The 19,372-nt window shown below is 43.2% G+C and overlaps 1 protein-coding gene across 2 annotated transcripts; it reads right to left on the bottom strand.

Annotated features, from left to right (window-relative positions):
- Positions 1-11,162: 11,162 nt before the first annotated feature.
- Positions 11,163-19,347, bottom strand: csrnp2 (cysteine-serine-rich nuclear protein 2). Of its 2 annotated transcripts, none has more exons than XM_085924188.1 (6): positions 18,992-19,347; positions 18,711-18,910; positions 16,571-16,741; positions 16,227-16,489; positions 15,473-15,769; positions 11,163-14,808 (listed from the first exon to the last, which is right to left on the bottom strand). In XM_085924188.1, the coding sequence occupies exons 3-6, from the start codon at positions 16,728-16,730 to the stop codon at positions 14,152-14,154; spliced, it is 1,377 nt and encodes a 458-aa protein (XP_085780314.1). In that variant the 5' UTR covers positions 16,731-16,741; positions 18,711-18,910; positions 18,992-19,347; the 3' UTR covers positions 11,163-14,151. The 2 variants fall into 2 exon arrangements, with proteins under 2 accessions (XP_085780314.1, XP_085780322.1); XM_085924196.1 differs by having other exon boundaries at positions 19,103-19,347.
- Positions 19,348-19,372: the final 25 nt, after the last annotated feature.

Here is a 19,372-nt window from a genome sequence, read left to right as displayed (position 1 = left end):
AGGGATTCACTCTGCCATCTACTTGCTGATCTTACAGCCTTGTTGGGACATGGTGGCTTTCCGCCAAAATGCACTAAACGTCACACTTTTTGACACGCAAAGGCAGCAGCCTACGCCTACACTCATTCCACCATCTTTGGTGGGCCGACACCGGTGGGACGGGGGTCTGGAGAAACCCTGAGGCCGACCATTAGGCAACTGTTAAGTCACAGAATAAACACCATTTTACCACTCGGGTACAGACAGCAAATAAAAGCCACAAGAGGAATTTTAGCGGTTTGTACGCAAGTCGGAACAATCAAAAGATTTAATGTCTGTTTGTTCCTTGGGGCCATTTCCCTTCGTCTTTTGAATCTGATGCTGTCGAGTGAGGCCATTTGTTTTAATAATGGAAAATGTGGTTCTTTGGTGGTAGCGTTAGTGGAGGGGGGTGGGGGCACCTACACCGTTGAGAGAAAGCGAGCTTCTGGTTGAAATGGTCTCTACGGCTCAGGAACATGCTCGTGATCCAAAACCTAAGCTCGTTTTCCTTCAAAACACATATTCATTATCCTTCCTCCTCCTGTTTCCTCATGTCTCTCCTCAGCTGAAGCGGCACATGGAACGGACAGGAAATTCCTTGGGTGTAAAAGCCCGCTCTGGCTTCCTGTTTCATTAGGTTCTTGGTCACTTTGGTCCACACAATCGCTCGATTCCTATGGTCTCCCACCTCCCCCGAGTGATGCAGATTGTTCCAGGCTGGGCGATATGGCACTTTGGATGACAGATGAGTCATGAAGCGGCGGAAGTCATGAGCTGGCCCCGGTTGCAGAGCGACCCGCCCTTTGTTTTCAACACATGCGCTTAGCAACGCGATGCAATGTGATTGTTAGAGATGAAGAAATCCTCCCAGGGGCTTTTTAGGGGCTAAAGGTTTCTTCGTTGGAGTGTTTGCAGTCGTCTCTTTAAATCGAACCCTTTATGTACAAGCGCTACGTGTGTGTGTGTGTGTTTGTGTTTGTGTGCGCACTCAGCATTAAAAGGTAGATTCTGAGCTTCTCTTATTATTGATGTTGACCTTTTGTCACTTTAGTCATTTAGCAACCAGGACAGAGAAGTGTATTATTTTATAACTCCACTGCACCACATCAAATCCATTTGTATGGTTGTCATAGCAATTTCTTTGTCAGTATATCTCTATTTCTCTGCACTGTCATTTGAAATGAACAGGGTGTCAAACTTAGTCAGCGGAATGTCTTTGTTGAGTCCTCCAAGTCACACTGTGTGCATGCAACAACATTTATTTGTTTGTGACTCTCCTCTGCCACATCAAAACTTGCGTGCGTGTCATCACGCCAGATGACAACTCACATAGTACAACGCACACGTATTAGTTCAACACAGCATACTGCAAATTGTATCAACTACAATAATAACAGAATTGTTTTGGTGAAATTATTCTAATCTGTCTAATGTGTTTCGACACATTAGTAGTAGCCCTATTATACTGAGTAGCCTAACAAAGAACAACCAGCATGGTTAATTTTTGCTCAAATCACCTAGCTGACTCGGCACTGTTTCCTTCATTGTGTGGCTTTGGGTACGTCTGGTGGCAGCCAAGTGCCTCATTATTTTATCTTTCCATTTTTAATGGTGCTTGTCTTCATTCATATCACAGGTGAAATGGAGTTTATTCCAGCTGACCTTGGGAAAAAGTTCAGACCAAAGTGGCCTTGGAAAAAAAGACGCTTGGTCAGTAACCCAGCTGGAGATGACGTCACCATGCTATGTAACACAAACCACTATTTCCAAAATTGATTACTGTATATGTGATTTTTTTCCCAGAAGCCTGACAGTGTAAAACTATGAATTTTATGGTAGTCTGGGATTATCATTATGGTCATCGTTTCAACTATAAGGGAAAGAGATTACATTCATTGAAAAAAGATGCATTTGTTTAATCAAGATCACCAAAAGGAAGCAAGGTGAGTTCTCCATCCAATCCTCCCCTTCTCAAACCAAATAAATTCATTATTTGTAAACGTTGCTAGATTTTGTATATTAATATTTGCTAATGTATACAAGAGGTACAGCTAAACCCAAAGAAACTAAGAAGAAGAAAAAAACAACAACAACAAGGAAATGCCAGCAAGCTTATCTGACAATGCACCAACTAATAAACATGAGGACAAGTCTAAAAAGGGGGCCAAGACCCTCTCATGACCCTTGGACATGAACACACAAGCATGCACCCAATTTAGCATGCAGGCTGCCTCATGTTTTATTTGGATGGGCCATTTGTCTCTTCGTGTAATGATGTACCCCTTTTTCCTCTTCTTGTGTTTTTGTACACGAGCGGCCGGTTTATGGAATGTGTCTATAAAATGCTTGTTAGTATGGGTACAGCCTGGGGGTGTTGTTTCAAACACACACACACACACACACACACACACACACACACACACACACACACACACACACACACACACACACACACACGTATAAGCGATCACACATTCCCTCCAATTTGTTCCCACACAAACTCAAACTCACTAGCCAAATGCGTTTGACACGGTGCACATGGAAATAGCCGGTCCACTTTCCCTTAAGGTTAAACCTCTGAAGTGTTCAGACACAAACACAAACATGCCTTGGGTAGCATAGTTGTCATTGTTGTTTTTTTGTCACATCTGATGTTCACATTACTCTCATATGCCCACAGGAAAGGAATAAATCAGAAATTTGCAATGACAAAATGATGCTGTCAGGAAGTCTTGATGAAGGGAACGCTTGTGACGTTTTAACATTTTTCACTGTCGCAAGTCGGTAACCACTCTTAAAAGCAGGATAGGATTCTTCACTCGTTCGAATGTGAGCATACTTATCTTTTTGCAATTTTCTTAGCACTCCTTGTTGGGGATACTTTTTGATTAAGTGGAGCAAAAAGCCCAAAACTTGCTGAACTGAGCTCTTGTGACGTACACGACAATTTAATTATTTTTTAATTATGATGATCACTATTTTCTTCATGTTGTCCTGATTTTGGCCCTTTTATAATACCAGCTCGCATGGTTCTATTGGTTCGTACTGAGTCATGTGGTTACCAATTTGAACTCTCTCTCCCAGGTTACCAAATATGGTTCCTCAGCCGATAGAGGGCCTTTAAGCTTGTGTCATGGTGACCATTTGGGAGCGCCAATGAAAACAGCGCCGCTAGTGTCATGACTCCACCGCAATTAATCGGCCGCATGGTGGCATGTTTTGCTTCTACCTCTGGAAGCTCCTCGGGCGCACTGCTTGTTTACACAAAAATGAACAATGTCGGGAGGGAAATGCCACCCTTGCCTGGGATGTTAGATAGCGTACCACGACAGAGGGCCCACCCCTCGCCCACTGCACTTTTGCCTTCGATGTGGACGAGACTTCAGGACGAGGGCCAGAAGCAAGTCCAATTCAAAGTCTCCCAAGAATGCCGCACGTTGCCAAGCAGCGTCGCATTCAAATAAAAGTTGTGAGTAAATCGACCTTCACAGAGTGACACCTCCAGGCCTCCTTTTATGCCACTTGTTTATCTTCACGTGCAAGTTCGCCTTATATAGACGCCATCGGCGGGCGTGCAATCGGCCTCATATTGACTCATGTACGAGAGGTTGAATCCAGTGCGAGTGGGAGGTCTCACGACACCGCCGGAGTAAGAACATCAGAGCGCCCGAGTTGATTGACAGTGCAATGTCAGCAAATTCATTAAGGAGCCTCGGCGAATATCATGTCCTCGGTCGGGGATTGGATTTCTAGCCAAACAGAGTGAAGCATGAGAACTAGCAAGTAGAAGCAGACGGGAAGTGAGGTGTCTTCTAATGAAAGGTTTCGAGGTCAACTGTGTTATTATCGTTCGAACGCAGCTTCTTCTGAAAGGTGACACATCCTTACGTAGCATCTACACCTGTTCTCTGGTTCCGTTTACCTCTCTGAACCGTGCAGTTATTTGTTCAACAGTCTGGTTAATATAAGAGCCCCCTCGGCCCCTTTTATAGCCAACCCAAGTGTATGTTTTTGAGGCGCGGCGGTTGTGTATGCTTATTATGACTGGTTATTCTCTCGTCGCATCAGCAGTGGGGTGGTCTGTTCCATTATTAGCTTGGCTGGTAGGGGAAGATAGCCATAGAAAATGTTTCAACGACTAAAATGTTGAAAAATGATCATTCGTTCATTCAGATCCTTGTCAAAATTTGAATGGCTTCATAGAATTACTTTTTTGTGGGTCAAAAGGTTGATTAAAATATCTACACTGGATGAGAATTTATGAACACAGCACTAGATTACTTTAATGAGATTATAGTACATTTCGCAAAAGTCAAACAGTGACCACGAGACAAGAAGTTGAAGCTAACTTCAAAACCTGACATGAAAGTATTAACAGTATATACACATAGGTTAATGTATAAAAACAAGTTTGTTAGAATTGGATCTTTAAATATCGATGACAATTTAGTGAATGCTAAATTGGCAAGCAATAGAAAGGACCGACAATAATTACTCACAAATATCATTAAATCAAGTCAAAAATGTTCTTTCTCTAAACACCCCGACTTGACTAAACACGGAATTATGATAAATATTGATCCAGGCATGACAGATCCAGGGAGGAATTTTTATTGCAGCCGAATGGAGCTCAGGGATGGACTTGGAAAATCTTTGCTTTCAGGACTGTCCTTAATAGTCAATCTTCTGCAGTTTATACGACTCCTCTCCAGGCCGCAAGGAATCCTTTCTTCCAACAGCCAGTTGTAAACTATAAATAGCTTCGGAATGATACAGTTTGTGCTGGCTGGCTTGTAAGGTGGGCTGAGCAGGTTTGTATTCAGCAGACACGTTCTTCATCCGAGGATCCAACAATCTCAGAGTTCCTGTGTTTGTGTTTAGGAATGTTGTTTTGTGTGCTGTTGATGAAAATCCCCAACATCAGGAGACAAAACAAGTCCGGTTTGCACAACTTCACAATGGACTCATGTTGTTCAAAGTGTTGAAATGTGACAGTCACGCCTAATTACGATCATGGTATGAATTGCTTTATGCAAACCCGTTGTGACATATAAATCTGATTATTAACAGCTTAGCGAGGGATCTCCTTCACTCAGCAGCCACGGTTGGTCTCTTTTGGGGTTTGGAGAGCGATACATTATCCATTCAACAACAAACCTTTCTTTAACATTTTCACAAGTGGAACACCCAGCAGTAAGAAATGAGCTCATCAGTGGTTGCCTAGCTTTGTATAAGACGACAACAGAACAGTGTCACATTGTCCTGTTGGAAGGAGAAGCGGAGGTGCTACAATAAGCCAAATGTCATCTGACCCCAAATGTGACCCCGCCTGACCGACTGGAAAAAAGAAGAAACTGCAGTTACTTTGCACTTCCTTGCATAGTATGGTGGCGACTGTAATCCGGCCAAATATATAACACGCACGCATTTTATGTCGTAACATGTTTGGCAAACTCACATGACAAATAATAAAGACAAGCACTGTACATTGGAGACTATGCGAGCGAAAAGAAGTAGCTTATTTAGAAGAACGTCAGGAAACAGCTTTGACTCATAAGGCACGGGGGGGCCGTTCATTAGAGGAAATGAATCAGCATGAGAAAGCAAACATCGAGTGTTGCTGTCCATGCTCGACAGGTATTACCATGAATGGTCAGCGCCTCTCGCAAGTGAGACATTTTGTCTCCAGGTGGCAGAGATGAATCACATTACAAGCTAATGCTCACACTTCCTGAATGAGCGAGCCGGAGGGAAAAATAACACATATAAAGCAAAAATGTTGTGCCGTAAAGTCCAAATGATTCAGCGCTTGTACCCTAGACGTCACTTAAAAGGCAGATTTTTTTGTAAACTTTGTTATAACAGCTGGAATAGAAGTCGTAGTACCGACAGAACCGAGGCTAACTGATAGCTTGAAAAGGGCACACAGACAGCTTTCGGGAATGATCACATCTGAGTGTGATGCTTCTTCTATTCTGCCACCTCTCTTATCACTCGTGCACCTCTTGGTACATGAGCACGCAAGGCTCCGATTGCCAAAAGGGAGTTAACGCTCACTCATCGGCGTGTCAATTTCAGCCTTGCCTCTCAACCACGTCTGCTTTCTGTTAGCGTAAGCTTGGGCTTGTGTTGTGCTCTAAATAGTTTTACTTAAGTTGCCATCTCACTGTCCATCCCATGTGAATCCACATCGGTGTAATTGCTCAGACCAATTTGGTATCTTCTTTGTTGTAACTTGTCTTTTTTTTTCCTCCTGCCTTTTGCTCCACTCTCAACATTCCACAGAAAACCATACGATCCCAAAGGCCAAGTTGAGATAAGTCAATCAGGAATATTTCATGCCAAACTCTTGAAAAGTTCCAGAGAAGCTCTGGATGTTATCACTTTGGAGTCATTACAGTCCTCCCAGCGATGAGAATAATCCACGTGACGAGCCAAGCAACATCCTTTTATTGAGATACAGAGCCAAATGTGTCATAAAGTTACTTTCCCTGCTGCTCCACCATGTTGTCATGTCTGTAATTGCTTCCATGACTCTTAGTTGTGGTGCGGGCCATACTGCTGATGTTAGCCACAGGTGGAGGACAAGCCAGGCTCAGCTGGGTGGAGTGCTGGACTGACTCGGCGGAGTCTGTCGAAGGAGGCGCAGATACTGATGACATAAGGATGAAGTGCTATGAGCCTGAGGCTTTCCTTTGTTCCTTCGCTTTTTCCTTCCTTTTGTCATTCCAGGTATTCTAACTGTTAGTCTATTTTATCGTTTGATTTTCCACTTGGAACCATAAAAGAGTTTACTGTACTCAACCAAAGGCTGAATAAGATCTGATTTAAAACAAAGTATCTGAAGAATGCTTTTATATGTTTTGTCTTATTTTACTGCTGTAGGAGACAGAAAGATAGACAGAGATAGACAGACAGATGGCAGACGGACCAACAGACAGATAGAAACCAACATATTATTTCATGTATACATGTTCGTCTTTCAGTATTTGCGTAGCAAACACAACAGCTGCGGTCCCAAACTCATCATAAAAGTTTCGTGTGAGGCTTTTAAAGCCTTCATTGGCAAACAAACTAGAAAGGAGACCCTCAGGTGATTCCACAAAGAGCGCGTTGATCCACCTGCCGGCCGCCGACCAGGAGGCGGAGCACGAAAGTTTTGTCTGTGATTAGTGGTGTTTAGAGGGCAGAGTTGTGACCTCTCCTCCTTGGGTGAATGGTCACACTCTGCAGGGGCTTGATGAAGGGCCCCGAGAACAGACTCACATGCTGACACACTACAGCGCTCTCTAATCTACTGTGACCAAACACGGGCCGGAGAGCGGGTGGATTTGGGGGGTACCAGTAGCCAATTACTTGAAGAATGTCAGCTCAACTTTTAAGAGTAGCTTGACTGCAGCGTGTCGTGTTTGGGGGTCCCTGAAAATGTCGGGTCCCGGGTAATCGCTTATGTTAAGTCCGCCCATAAAACTTTTTTTTGTTTTTTTTCTATTCTGCCCTCCCTAAACATGCAACGTTCAGTTCGACATTTGTCCAAAGGAGAGCCAAAGTACTGTTCAAGCAATTTATTCAACACAGCATCGCGGTCATTATTGTCAGCTAATATCTAATCTGCCAGCGGGATGCAGACTGGCATCATTCAAGCCAAAAGCAAATCCCACTTCTGTGTAATCCCAGGGGACGTGTAGTGGGAAAAGTAGCATATGTCATGGAAGTGCTCAACCATAATGTTTTCCCTGGGAGCAGCTGGAGCGTGGGATGGATCCAGTGTTGACCTCCTGGCTCCTAATGTGTAATCTACCACTTTGTACTGCTCAGGTAAAAAAAAAAAAAAGTCTCTCACATATCTTAATAAACATGGGCAGCAACATCTCGTGGCTCTTCATTCATCCAATCATTTTTCAGACACGAGCAAGAATCAGATGTTTGAACACATTTGGACTGTATAATCTGATGAATGAAATTAATAATACATCATCATTTCCTCGCTAGTTATACGGTTTAAGTAGATTTTTCCATTGAATACTTATTTGTTCTTACTTGAGAGAGATTTTATCTTTGCCATACTATCCTGAAGTACCAAGTAACATATTTGGCTGACCTCTACAAATTCTACGAACATGCAACCAGGAGCTAGCTAGCGTCGTTAACTTGGCTGGCACAACAGATAGGAACCCGCCTCACGAATGGTCACATTGTGGTTAACAAGCACAAAACAGTATACTATTGTTTCACAATAAACAATACAAATATATGTTGCTTACTTTATAGTCTGGTGAGGGTTATATATGAACAAAACAATTATAAATTATTGTTATTATTATAAATATAATTGTATAATAATAATTATTATTATTTTATTATTGTTATTATTATATGAACGATTTCCCCCTAATTTTAGCTGGTGCGGTTTATAATCAGGTGCGTCTTAGAGTCCAGAAATTATGGTAATTTGTTGATTTTTTTCCATTTAATTAATTTATTTAATTGATTTTAATATCTTGTGCAGACAATCGAATACAGTTTTGTTTCGAGTCAGCATTTATCTGGTTTCAGTTTGGGTTTTGGAAACCTCACAAATACATGAGAAAACCCCTTCAACCTCTCTGGATAATGTGTGGTACCCCAAGCACATTGTTTAACCATAATTAAAAGAGTAAAACACATCAAAAACTACACACAACAAAAACTCCAATAAGTCATTAAGTTCAACGAAGCACATTCAAGAAAAGTGTTAGGCCCTTGTTCTGTGCTACACTGTTATTGGCCAGTTTGCTTTCTGGGGTACGACAAACGATGAATTTGTATCCAATTTTAACAGCGTCATTGTGATGGGAAATAGCTCATTAGGAACCAAGTGGTTGTGTTGCGTGATCGTATGACATTTCAATCGTCATTTTCCACAATAAAAATGATGAGGGGATTGCCGCAAAAATATAGTTACCAGATATGCTAACAGCCTACACATCTGGTTTTGGGGAGAACTGATCAGAATCTCAAACAAGCAACTCGGGATAGACCGTAAAAATATGTGTCTAATGTGTGTCGGTCTTCTCGAGGACATCCATCCATTTGTTTAAGCTAAACACATTGTATGAAGAAAAAATATGTAACTATGTTTTCCAGTCACCGTTTTCTGTCCTGGAAGTAAAAGTTGAATGATGATACAGCTGGATGGTGGGAAAAGTGTAAACAGAAACCAGTTTAACATTCCAGTGCCTTAAAGAGGCTCTTTCTTGAAGTGATCTGTTATCTATTAATGTTTCCAAATACTTTGACATCTGCTCACAGATGCAGAGCCGCAAGGAGCCAAAAGGCCCAACGAGGCCAGCAAGTGCGAAGCGTTCTACATTGATGTTTGTATGAGGAGCGCGAGGGGATCCTCTTTCAGAAAGAATCCCCAGAGATGGACCATAAATAACCCTCTGGAGTCATCTGGGATGTATAATTAATTTCCAGAAGCGCTTTTCCTACGATGGCAGTGTTTTGAGCAGGCTGTCACCTGTCAGTTGCACGCTGCGCCTATTGTCCAAAACGCATCCCGAGCCTGACATTGTGATGCTCTTTCTTGACGAAGACCTGCCACAGACATACTATGACACGTGGGAACTGTAAATTCTGAAAAAAAAAAAGTCCTAAACTCACCCCAAAAAAATGGACTCTATTTGTTTCAGGCATCAAAGCTCTGTAATAATGTTTCCACGACAACATGAGAAACACTCGCTCCACACCCAACACTGTTTATACAGGTACACCAGTGGATCCATGTGTGTAACAGGAAATGAGGTCACTTAGATGGGAAAAAATTTTTGTTTGCACAGCATGCCGGAAACATGGTCCAGTTATACCAAGGAGTGATAAACAACATGGATGTCAGGGTTATGGTATTTGTGAAGAGTGACAAAATGCTGGTTAGGGACTTTTACGTGATTCAGTCAAAGTCTGCTTTCAGGGAATAAGACACATGGACAGGAAGTCATTACACTTCCTTTCCCAGATTCACAAATTGTGTTTTGTACTCTTGGGATCAGTAGGGCATCAAAACTAGTTTCAATTGTTCTCATGAGGACAAACAAGCATTCTGCACCGGGCTTTCTCCTCGTGCTCCAGCTTCCAAAAACATGGTACGAGTATAGACACTCCATGAGGAATTTGATAGGTATCTCAATTCAACCATTGACCCTTAGAGCCATGTTGAAAGCCATCTGGGAAACAAACTCAAAAAGTCAGAGGGGGTATAATGCCTAAAAAAAAAATTCAAATCAAAGTTTTTCATCTTAGAGCGTCCTGAGAGGTTCATGAAGAGGAATGTACTGTTCGGATACTGAGGGGTGAAGTCATCTCTCTCTTTCTTTCTTTTCTCTACAATCAAGCACGTTCACATTATTTTGCCCACTGCTGTTAATGCACAGAGGGCCCGGCCCGGCTGTGAGCACATTCGCATTCTATGAAATTTTCACCATGAACAAAGCCGGGCACAGGGCCAAACACTGAGCTAATGGGATGGATTTAATTACAAAGCTGGAAGCTGTTCTTTCAGTTATTTCACTTTTTGGAATCGATAAATGGAGACTGATGATAGTAAAAAATGTATAGATATAATCGTGACGGGGCCACTTGACCTCCGGCTAGTAGAGTTTCCTGCCAAGCAAGCGCTCTTCGGCCCAAAGTTGTGACATGGCTTGGCGTTGACGAGTACAGCCATGAAGTAAGTCGGTGCTGCCCTTGCCTGGTCATAAAACGTATTGCACCCAATGAAGCACAATGGAGAAGCACTATTGGAGCTATAAAACACAAAAAACTTTTTTTTTGTAATACAAACGTATATGTAACAAAATAATAAATAGGTATTTAACCTAAATTTTTTCATGTGCACTGTATGCAAAACATTTCAGTCCTATATTTTTATAAATAGATCCTCGGTGGAATAAGTTACAGCAAAAAAAAAAAGACTGGATGTTTATTAATATCAAGATATATTTTAGTGTTTTTTTTTGTCTTTATAATTAACACTTTCTGAGGAAATCTGTGAATAGCAATAACTGAGTTACTGCCCTGACAAGTAATAGCAAACTTAAGGAATCACAGTGTGTGTGAGGAAAATTAAAACTGACAGCAGACATTACAGTAAACATTTCTTAAATGTGCACTTTATTTTGATATAGAAAAAGACCTTCTTTTGTCCACTTTAAGGGAACAGTTTCACGAGAGAGGCTCTCCACAGCTCATTTGAGTCTTTCCAGCATTCCAGCAATCACACTTATTATCTTTTGCTCATACACACACACATACTTGTGCAGTGGTCCCAGGCTAAAAGTGATCGAAAACAGCCGAGCGTGATGAAGACGGTAATCCTCTGAAGACCACTGCTTTGGTGAAGCACACTTGGATTAAGACAAAATAAAAATAAAAGGCAAAAAAAAATTACATCAAATTCTCATACATGTCAGCACATTCCAAATAAAAGATGGTTTAGTGTGTGTTTTTTTAAAGACATTTAAATAGCATAAAAGTTAAAAGGTCACAACAAGATTTCATCATCAGCACAAGAATGTGTCGCGGTAAAGCAGCAAGTCACCTTTCTTGACCTCCTTTATGAAGAGTTACAGAATGTGGAGGGAAAGGGCAGTCAAGTCTGTAACATGAGCACCTTTCCAAAACACAGAATTTTCTCATTATTATGCTGCCCAAGTTCTCTAAATACAGTACACCTATGGACACACACACACACACACACACACACATACACACAATGTCACATTTTTCTCAAAATGCTCTTTTCTTCATATGACACATCTCTTGTTCAGAGGCGACGATGCATAAATTGTCGTCGTTACACGAGACAAGTATCGATAGATATACTTCATTTTTCACTCTGTAGCTGTTGCACTCTGGATCAAACCTGGCCTGGCACCCTAGAACGGGTTTGCGTTAACAGACGGGGACATATTAACAGTAACAGGCTACTCCCAGGCTAGACTGAAGAACAGGTCAAGGTAGTTGTTTCAGAAATAATTGGACGTTGCACTCTGGAGCAGCCCGGGAGCTACACTCAAGACCTAATATAGTGTTGGATTCTAATATATGCGGGGTTAGAATCAAGAGCTTGTAAAATAGTCTTGAAAGGTCCCAAAGCTATATTCTAGGACAGGCTAGAAATATCACTCAAGAGCCAGTTGCGGTTTGACCTTAGAATAGCAGCGTCACACTCGTGATACTCTCACACAGACTGCATTGGATCCTAGATCTGGCCTAGGATTAGACTACAAATTTAGGATCCCCTCCAGACCCTCTAAAACTGAGCCAAGGCTATAGCAGTGAACGCGATTGATCGAAAAGAAAAGATGAAAGACTACACTGTTGTGGAACAGGCCAGGGGTGACATTCCAGAAAAGGAGAAGCATTCCAGTTCAGAGCAGGCCTTGAGGCGTGTTGTCAAGCTGTAGTACAGGTGCTAGTGCACACTCAAGAGCTGGTTTGGAGTCAAGCCTCTGGAACCCATCTAGGTTACATTCTAGAGCAGGGGTCTCAAACTCATTTTCCTTCAGAAGGCCATTGTGACTGCCAACCCAAATAAATGTATACAGTATAGGCTACACAACAAAACGATGACTAGTTTTGAAATCAGAGCCAACTAGTAAAAACTGTTACAATTTTTAAAACTATGAATGGTAATAAAAATCGCTAGCAAAATTTCTAGAAGACAATTTGCAATTTTAGTTTTGACACAAAGTTGATGCACAATTTGTCTTCGTGGGCCAAATATAATTACACTAGGGGCCAAATTTGGCCCGTGGGCCAGAGTTTGACACTCCTTTTCTAGAGCAAAACCATTGTCAGACTCGACAGATGACCAGAGTCTAGAGAGCAACCTTAGCGGCAACTCACAACAGGTCTGGCATTAACTACATCTGGCCTGACGTTGGGGGCTTTGGGAGACTCCCTTTAATGCTCAAGAACATATTGGCGGTTACATTCTAGAAGAGGATTGTTCAATCCTGGTCCTAGAGGACCCCTTTTCTGGATGTTTTAGACGTTTCCCAATCACACCTGATTAAAATGATCTGGATCGTTCTCCAGCTTCTGCACACCTTGTTGATTGTCTCTTGTTTGTCTCAGTCTAGTAAAAGGTCAGAGGTAACACTTCAAAACAAGTCAGCCCCACACTCTAGAACAGGGTTAGGTGACAACTTAAAGATTGTAGACTGACATGGCACAGTTCAAGGGCAGATCTAAGGTTACACCATAGAACAGCGCTTTGACTCTAGAACTGAGATTCTTAGAATTATCCAAGGTTACACTCGAGAAGAGTGAGACATTAGAATTTAGAGCGGGCCCACATACACAACGGGGGTTGTTTGAGGACATATTGGACCAGGTCCAGAAAAGGCCTGGCATTGCTCTCTACAGCAGGCCATAGCTTGTAGTCTAGACCAATCTTTGCAGAATACAAAGTACAACTGTCTGTCTGCCCGCCTCTCTGCCTAGAAGAGGTCCAGAGTGGCAATCAGTTCGTGATCCGAATGTAAACATTCAAAGACCACGTGGAGTTCCAGCAGTGCGGTGAAAATAATGTAGAAATCCGCTCAGGCGGGGTTCTAGCACAACTCCAAGTGGATGAAAGTCGATCTTTTCCAGCGGCGCCTCAGCCACAAGAGATCCATCAGACAAAGACTCGATAATATCACAGGCATTGAAACTACGACACAAAGATGGCGTTTGTGAAAGACGAGCAAAGGCTGACGCAGATGATCTCGGCCTCGCAATCACACAAACGCTGTACAGTACACGAGAAAACAAGTATTTCCAGGATTATTAGGTCAGTTTACGCCGTCATTTGGCTTGACTGCAGCACGGGCAGGTCTGCTGCGTTACAAAGTGTTAGCTATGTCACTCACATTTTCTCTTGGATGTCTCTAAAGTTAGCAAGCAGGACTTCCTCCTGCATTTTTTTTTTTTTTTTGCATAAGGCTGTGTTCACCACCCCCAACACAATTCACAATGAAAGTCATGTAACTGCATATACGGCAGCATATGACTCCTGATCTTCCATGCGTTCCACCATCCATGACTGAGTTCAATGCAAAGTGTTGTTTATATTTGTGCAAAACATCTGCGGAGAAGCGCGGACTAAACGTCAGGAGGAAGCGGGTCCGTCACCGCTGCTACTTGCACACTTTCTTCGAGACACCCTTCACGATGGCCGAGCTTCGATTGGTCGCTTTGGAAAGGCTCGTCCCCTGGGGACTCTTGAACCTCCTCCTCTGTGGGCTCCAGAGTGGCTGGCTCTATGGAGCTGAGTTGATAGTAGTTGAGAGGGGCGGAGTCTTTGAGAAGGTCTGCGGGACTCTCCTCCTCTTGGTTGATACAGAGCACGGCGGTCCCAGTCGGGAAAGGCCCCTGCAGGAGTACCTCCTCCACTTGCGGCTCCTCTACCCGCACCTCCCTTTCCCGTCTCTCCTGTTCCTCGGCGCTTTGCAGGTGCAACACGGCGGTCTCATTCTCCCGCTCAAGAATGTCCTCCTCCGCCTCCGAGACACACGCACGCACCCCGCTCTCTTCCGAGCCCGGGGATGCGGAGCAAGCGGAGAACGGGAAAGACACCCGGTCCGACTCGGCGTACGTCTCTCCGGGCACTTGTAGCAGCACCCTCCTCTTCTCCAGGTCCAACTTCATGATGGTGTGCAGGTAGTGCGTTCGGACACGAAGAGGGTTGAACTCGACTCGGCCCGCTAAATTTCCGCAACCATCTCTGGAGCAACCGCATGGGAAGGACATTCTGTCCACCTGAAGGAGAAAACAGGCTTCGCTATTGTCTCGATTGTTCAACCCTAAAAATGGACTTACACACTTGACGGTTTAGGTTTACACTGTAGGAACACGTGAAGCGACAACCATGCAGATGCCCAACATCCACATGAGTAACTTCACAAACGGCAAAGACAAGTACACGTCAAAAAACATTTTAAGCTGTATTTATGAAACAAGGGCGCAGATTTTGTTTTAAAATGGTGTTATTTCCAACTTCAGCACTTTAACTATATCAAAAATATACTGCTTGCAGAGAGTGATAACTTTTGGCTCTGTGGAGCAACATTCTTTATTTCCTTGTTACTTACTTGACTGAATCATGCAACTGTTGGAAAACGGATTTTGGTCGAGAATAAACACTTCAACTTTAATTTTTGTTATGTTTTTCTACCAGGTTACATCAATCACCTATTTTTTGCGCAAGGGTGCAATTTCATGAAGTCATCTTAGTTCTAGAAACACTTAATGATTTACCAAACTCCAACAGAGCACAAGTCTTCACCCTTTGCTGTCCATGGTAAAAAAATGCATTTTAATTTATTTACATCGTTGAGGAAAATAGAGACCTGTGTCTGTCCGTCTGTGGCCAAGACAGTCAAATCAAACAAGGTTAACCAGGATCTAAAGGTGAGCACCCTACCTGGCATTTGATGCCGGCCTGGCTGCAGCCGCAGCGTCGAGGGTCGCAGTACAGACGGCAGTCGCAGCCACATTCCTCCCGGGACAGGCGGATGGCTCGGAGCTCCGTTTTCTCCCGAGCGTCGATGCGTGCGATTCCAGAGGCTCGCAGAAGGGCTCTGCGCCGCTTGGTGGGCAGCGGCTGAAGGAAGAAGCAGTCGTCCACCTCCACGGCGTCCACGTCGAGGTCCTCATCCGAAACGTCGTCCAGAGTAAGCAGTTCGGCTTGGGCACACTCCACCGTGCCGTTCCTGGTCAGCTGTGTACGACAGTCAACCCAGCTAAAGTAAATAAAGTGTGGAGTAAAAACAAATACAGACACTGATGTGAAATATGTGCCTTGGCTTGATAAAGGTTGGGAAAGCAGTGCTCTCTCTTTTCTTTCCCCAGAGAATCAATCCACTGCTGAGCCCATTTTGAATTCTTTTTGCTATGCTGCAGCCCCTTTTGCCCGAAATGTAGTGTACTGTAAGATTTGGAATTTTTTCCCGAAAATGAAGTATTCCTAAGACTTCTCATGCTTAGTCAACGAAACCATGATGGGCCATGGTGTAAAAGTGTGCTGCATCCCGGATGCTTAAATAAGCAAGATCAAATATGCCGGTACGTTTTAATCGGACTCTTGCAGTGTAACTTGTCCAAACGCTTGGTGGACTGGTCTCTAGCGTACCCAATTAAGTGCCCATTTAGAGACTAGCACCCACAGCTTTCTGTACCTTCAGCTTGCGGGCGTTGAGCTTCTCCTGGCGTAGGTGTTGGCGTAAAGTGTGTCGGTGGCTGGTTTCCTGCTCCCGAGCAAACTCGCCCAGCGTGTAACGTCGGATGGACGAGTGGTTGTGGGCCATGCCCAACGAGCTGCCCCCCTGGCTGGGCACGCTCGTGAATCCCTGCCTCCGGGGGAAATAATACACTGTAACAGCATCGAAACGCACTTTCTTGCCTCCCGGCGACAGCTTGTGCTGTCTGAGGATTGAGGTGGCTGCGGGGGAAGAAACATTTAGGATGGAAATGAATGCTTATTTGCTACATTTGCACCAATATTTATTTTTTCCCTGCTTACGAGTGAATTCTGTCCTGGAGGATGGGTTGAGGCTGTCGCAGCTGTCAGCGCTGTCACTGCTGGAGATATCATCGTCAGAGTCTTTGGGTGTAGAAAAGGGAGAGCCGTTGTCCACCTCTTCATATCGTCGTTTGAGGCTGAGGGAAGAACCTGCCTCCATGGAAACTGTGTCTGAGGGTACAAGTAAGCGCCAGTGATCGATCATCAAAGCAAACAAAAAAAGATCGAGGGTGATAAACTGTTGCATGCAAAAACTGCAGTTGGGTTTTTAAAAAAGGGATGGGCGGTTTAGCTGAATTTCCCTAATTTGCCATGGGGGAAATTTGCCATTTTCAATCCCAGGTATTTATTCATTCTTTTTTTCATTTCCCTCCCCAAGATTTAAGGTAAAAAAAGAAGGGACGGAAAACTGAATAAATGACACCCACACAAGTAGCTTAACCTATAGTCTATATTTTTGAAAATATATTACATTTACTTATGAGGTTTTGGCTTGCAACTAGCAACAAGAAAAGTATATCCTGCATTTTCGAAACAAAATTCCCCAAATGAGGCTTTTAATTTAGCAAAGATATGATTTTATATGAATTATCTGAACCGAATACACAACAATTACATCACGGTAGACGGCAAGACAGAGAAAAAAAAAAAAGGGTTCATCTTAGCTTTGTAACATTGTTTGCAACAACCTCCCCCCCATTTTTCACAAACTAATTTGGACTGAAGTCATCACCATGGCAACTAGCTAAAATGGAATTACATTTCAAATTCAAGTTACAGCATCCACACTTCAGTGTTGGAATGGAGACATGACCAGCACACCATTGGTGTAAAATCCATCCTCAAACCAGCAAGGTAATATCGGAGCGTTATAATGTTATATAATACAAAAATGATCTCGTCCTTGTACTATGACTAAGCTTTTCCATTAACTGTCAGTGGAATTGATGATTGACTGGTTTAGCATGTCATGTGGCCATTTGTTCACACAACAAGCCTTGAGATGGTGAGAGCCAACACAACGGTTACCATGGTGACTAAATCAGGACGTGAGGACGCCAAAGAATCCGCTTCAGCCCACGAAGAAAAAAACAAAAACGATTTTCTCTAATATTGACTTCATCATTCAGAAATGATACAGTGGAATTTGGAAAACAAAAATAGTCAGGCAATGCAGACAATTGTTGCCTGAATTTTTATATTGCATATATTTGGCCATTTCCTACACTGGGAAAGTCCGTTTGAGCCCAGGGGGATTACTTTGAAGGGGGAAGTTTGTAGCAGTTTGGATAGGATATCTTTGGTGATACCCGCCCTGAAATTTGTCTGGCACATACAGTAGTAACAGTTTTATGATGGTGATAGTTGACCTTGGAGTGGATTATTTCTGTTTGCATTATCTCCTATGGGAACAAATCATACGTCAATGATCATTCTAGAAAGGACCGTGTCCCACTGTAGAGCTTCCAGGGAATCAAGTACTGTATTGCAATTACATCAATATACATGACAATCAACAGGAATCACAAATACCTTTTACCAACACACTGTACGCCTATCGCACAGCTTTTTTCCCTCTAACCCAATCCACATTTTGGATGCTGGGCCATCAATTCGGCTAGTGCCTCCTCTCCTAAATGATGCTGTCATTTTTTTGAGGAGAAGCAAGTACAGTGCTGTAAAGCGACCTTGTATTGCAGCATTTTTACCGCATTTAAACCCCCCGGAGAAGCCGTCAGGATGTGTGCAGTAATCATTCATTGGATTTCCAAGTGGAATGTTTTCCTTCACCCTTTTGAAAAGCTCAAAGTATATATCTTTACCATTTGGTAATATGACTTGCTTATTTTTGGTGATTTAGCTTTGTATGACAGTTTAACAAAATACCTGACTGTAGAATAAAGATGAATAACCTACTTATTACTAAAGGATGTATAGATAGATAGAAGCTGCTGATGACGGTGCAGTTTACAGAAAGCAGGAGCAGTATTGTCCAACTGTGGCAAGAACAGTCAATATATATATATATGAATGAGAGCACTTAGTATTTACATCTACAGTATATGCAAAAAAACTGTTTTCACGTGCACACGGTTTGGGGGGTTAAGAACGCTCACAATGACAAAGAAGCTTTTCTTACCTGGGTCACGAAGGGGAACTTGACTGCAACCAGCTCGTTGCTCTTTTCTCTTCCTTTGTGTTCATGAGTTATGTTGAACACCCTGTCAAACGCCTTTCTGATGCCGGAACCAGCAGCAATAGATTTTAAAGTGATTGTCTACGCGTACTACTTCTTCGATGTGCTTGGAGGAGGCTACTTGGGCTCATTGTTCTGTAGAGCTGGGGGGAAAAAAAAAAAAAACGAACCGCAGCCCTCTTTAGGATGTAGTTCAACGGATATCAAAGGGGTCGTCACGTTACCAGGAGGGAGGTGGGATCTATTTCCGCGCTGTATTGTATATATATATTTTTTTGATCGTTAAGTTTTTGCCTGCTCTTGACAGGGGCTTTTAAATGGAGAAGCCCACTGACATCTTTAGTCGTGGTCCTTTTTCGCCACCTCCTCGCTGTCCTCCTCCACCTCACTCAATGGGCCGGGGAACGGTCAGCAGGGTCGATCTTCGTCTCCTCGCTCACTACACGTTTCCGGTGTCAATTGTCGCGGCCGTCTTTGGGGCGAGAAGACGGTCTTTGAACCGGTTTCGCCCCGGCCGGCCCCGGTCGCTAGATTGTAACAATGGCAGCCCAAAAATTCCTCCCGGCGGACATATATATATACATACTCCCAGTGACGTCACGCTT

The sequence above is a fragment of the Syngnathus leptorhynchus genome, chromosome 1 (assembly GCF_054491065.1).
Source record: "Syngnathus leptorhynchus isolate UIUO chromosome 1, UIUO_Slep, whole genome shotgun sequence".
Lineage (NCBI taxonomy): Eukaryota > Metazoa > Chordata > Actinopteri > Syngnathiformes > Syngnathidae > Syngnathus > Syngnathus leptorhynchus.
Note: the sequence above shows the minus strand (reverse complement) of the source record. Positions and strands in the feature narration are given on the sequence as shown.

Excerpts from the sequence above, each read along its gene's own strand:
- csrnp2 (XM_085924188.1), bottom strand. The coding sequence starts at position 16,730 with ATGGAGGCAGGTTCTTCCCTCAGCCTCAAACGACGATATGAAGAGGTG. Across the intron at positions 16,490-16,570 it reads CTCCAGGACAGAATTCACTC|CCACCTCAATCCTCAGACAG; the intron begins GTAAGCAGGGAA and ends CTTCCCCCGCAG. Across the intron at positions 14,809-15,472 it reads AGGCCGGCATCAAATGCCAG|GTGGACAGAATGTCCTTCCC; the intron begins GTAGGGTGCTCA and ends TTTCTCCTTCAG.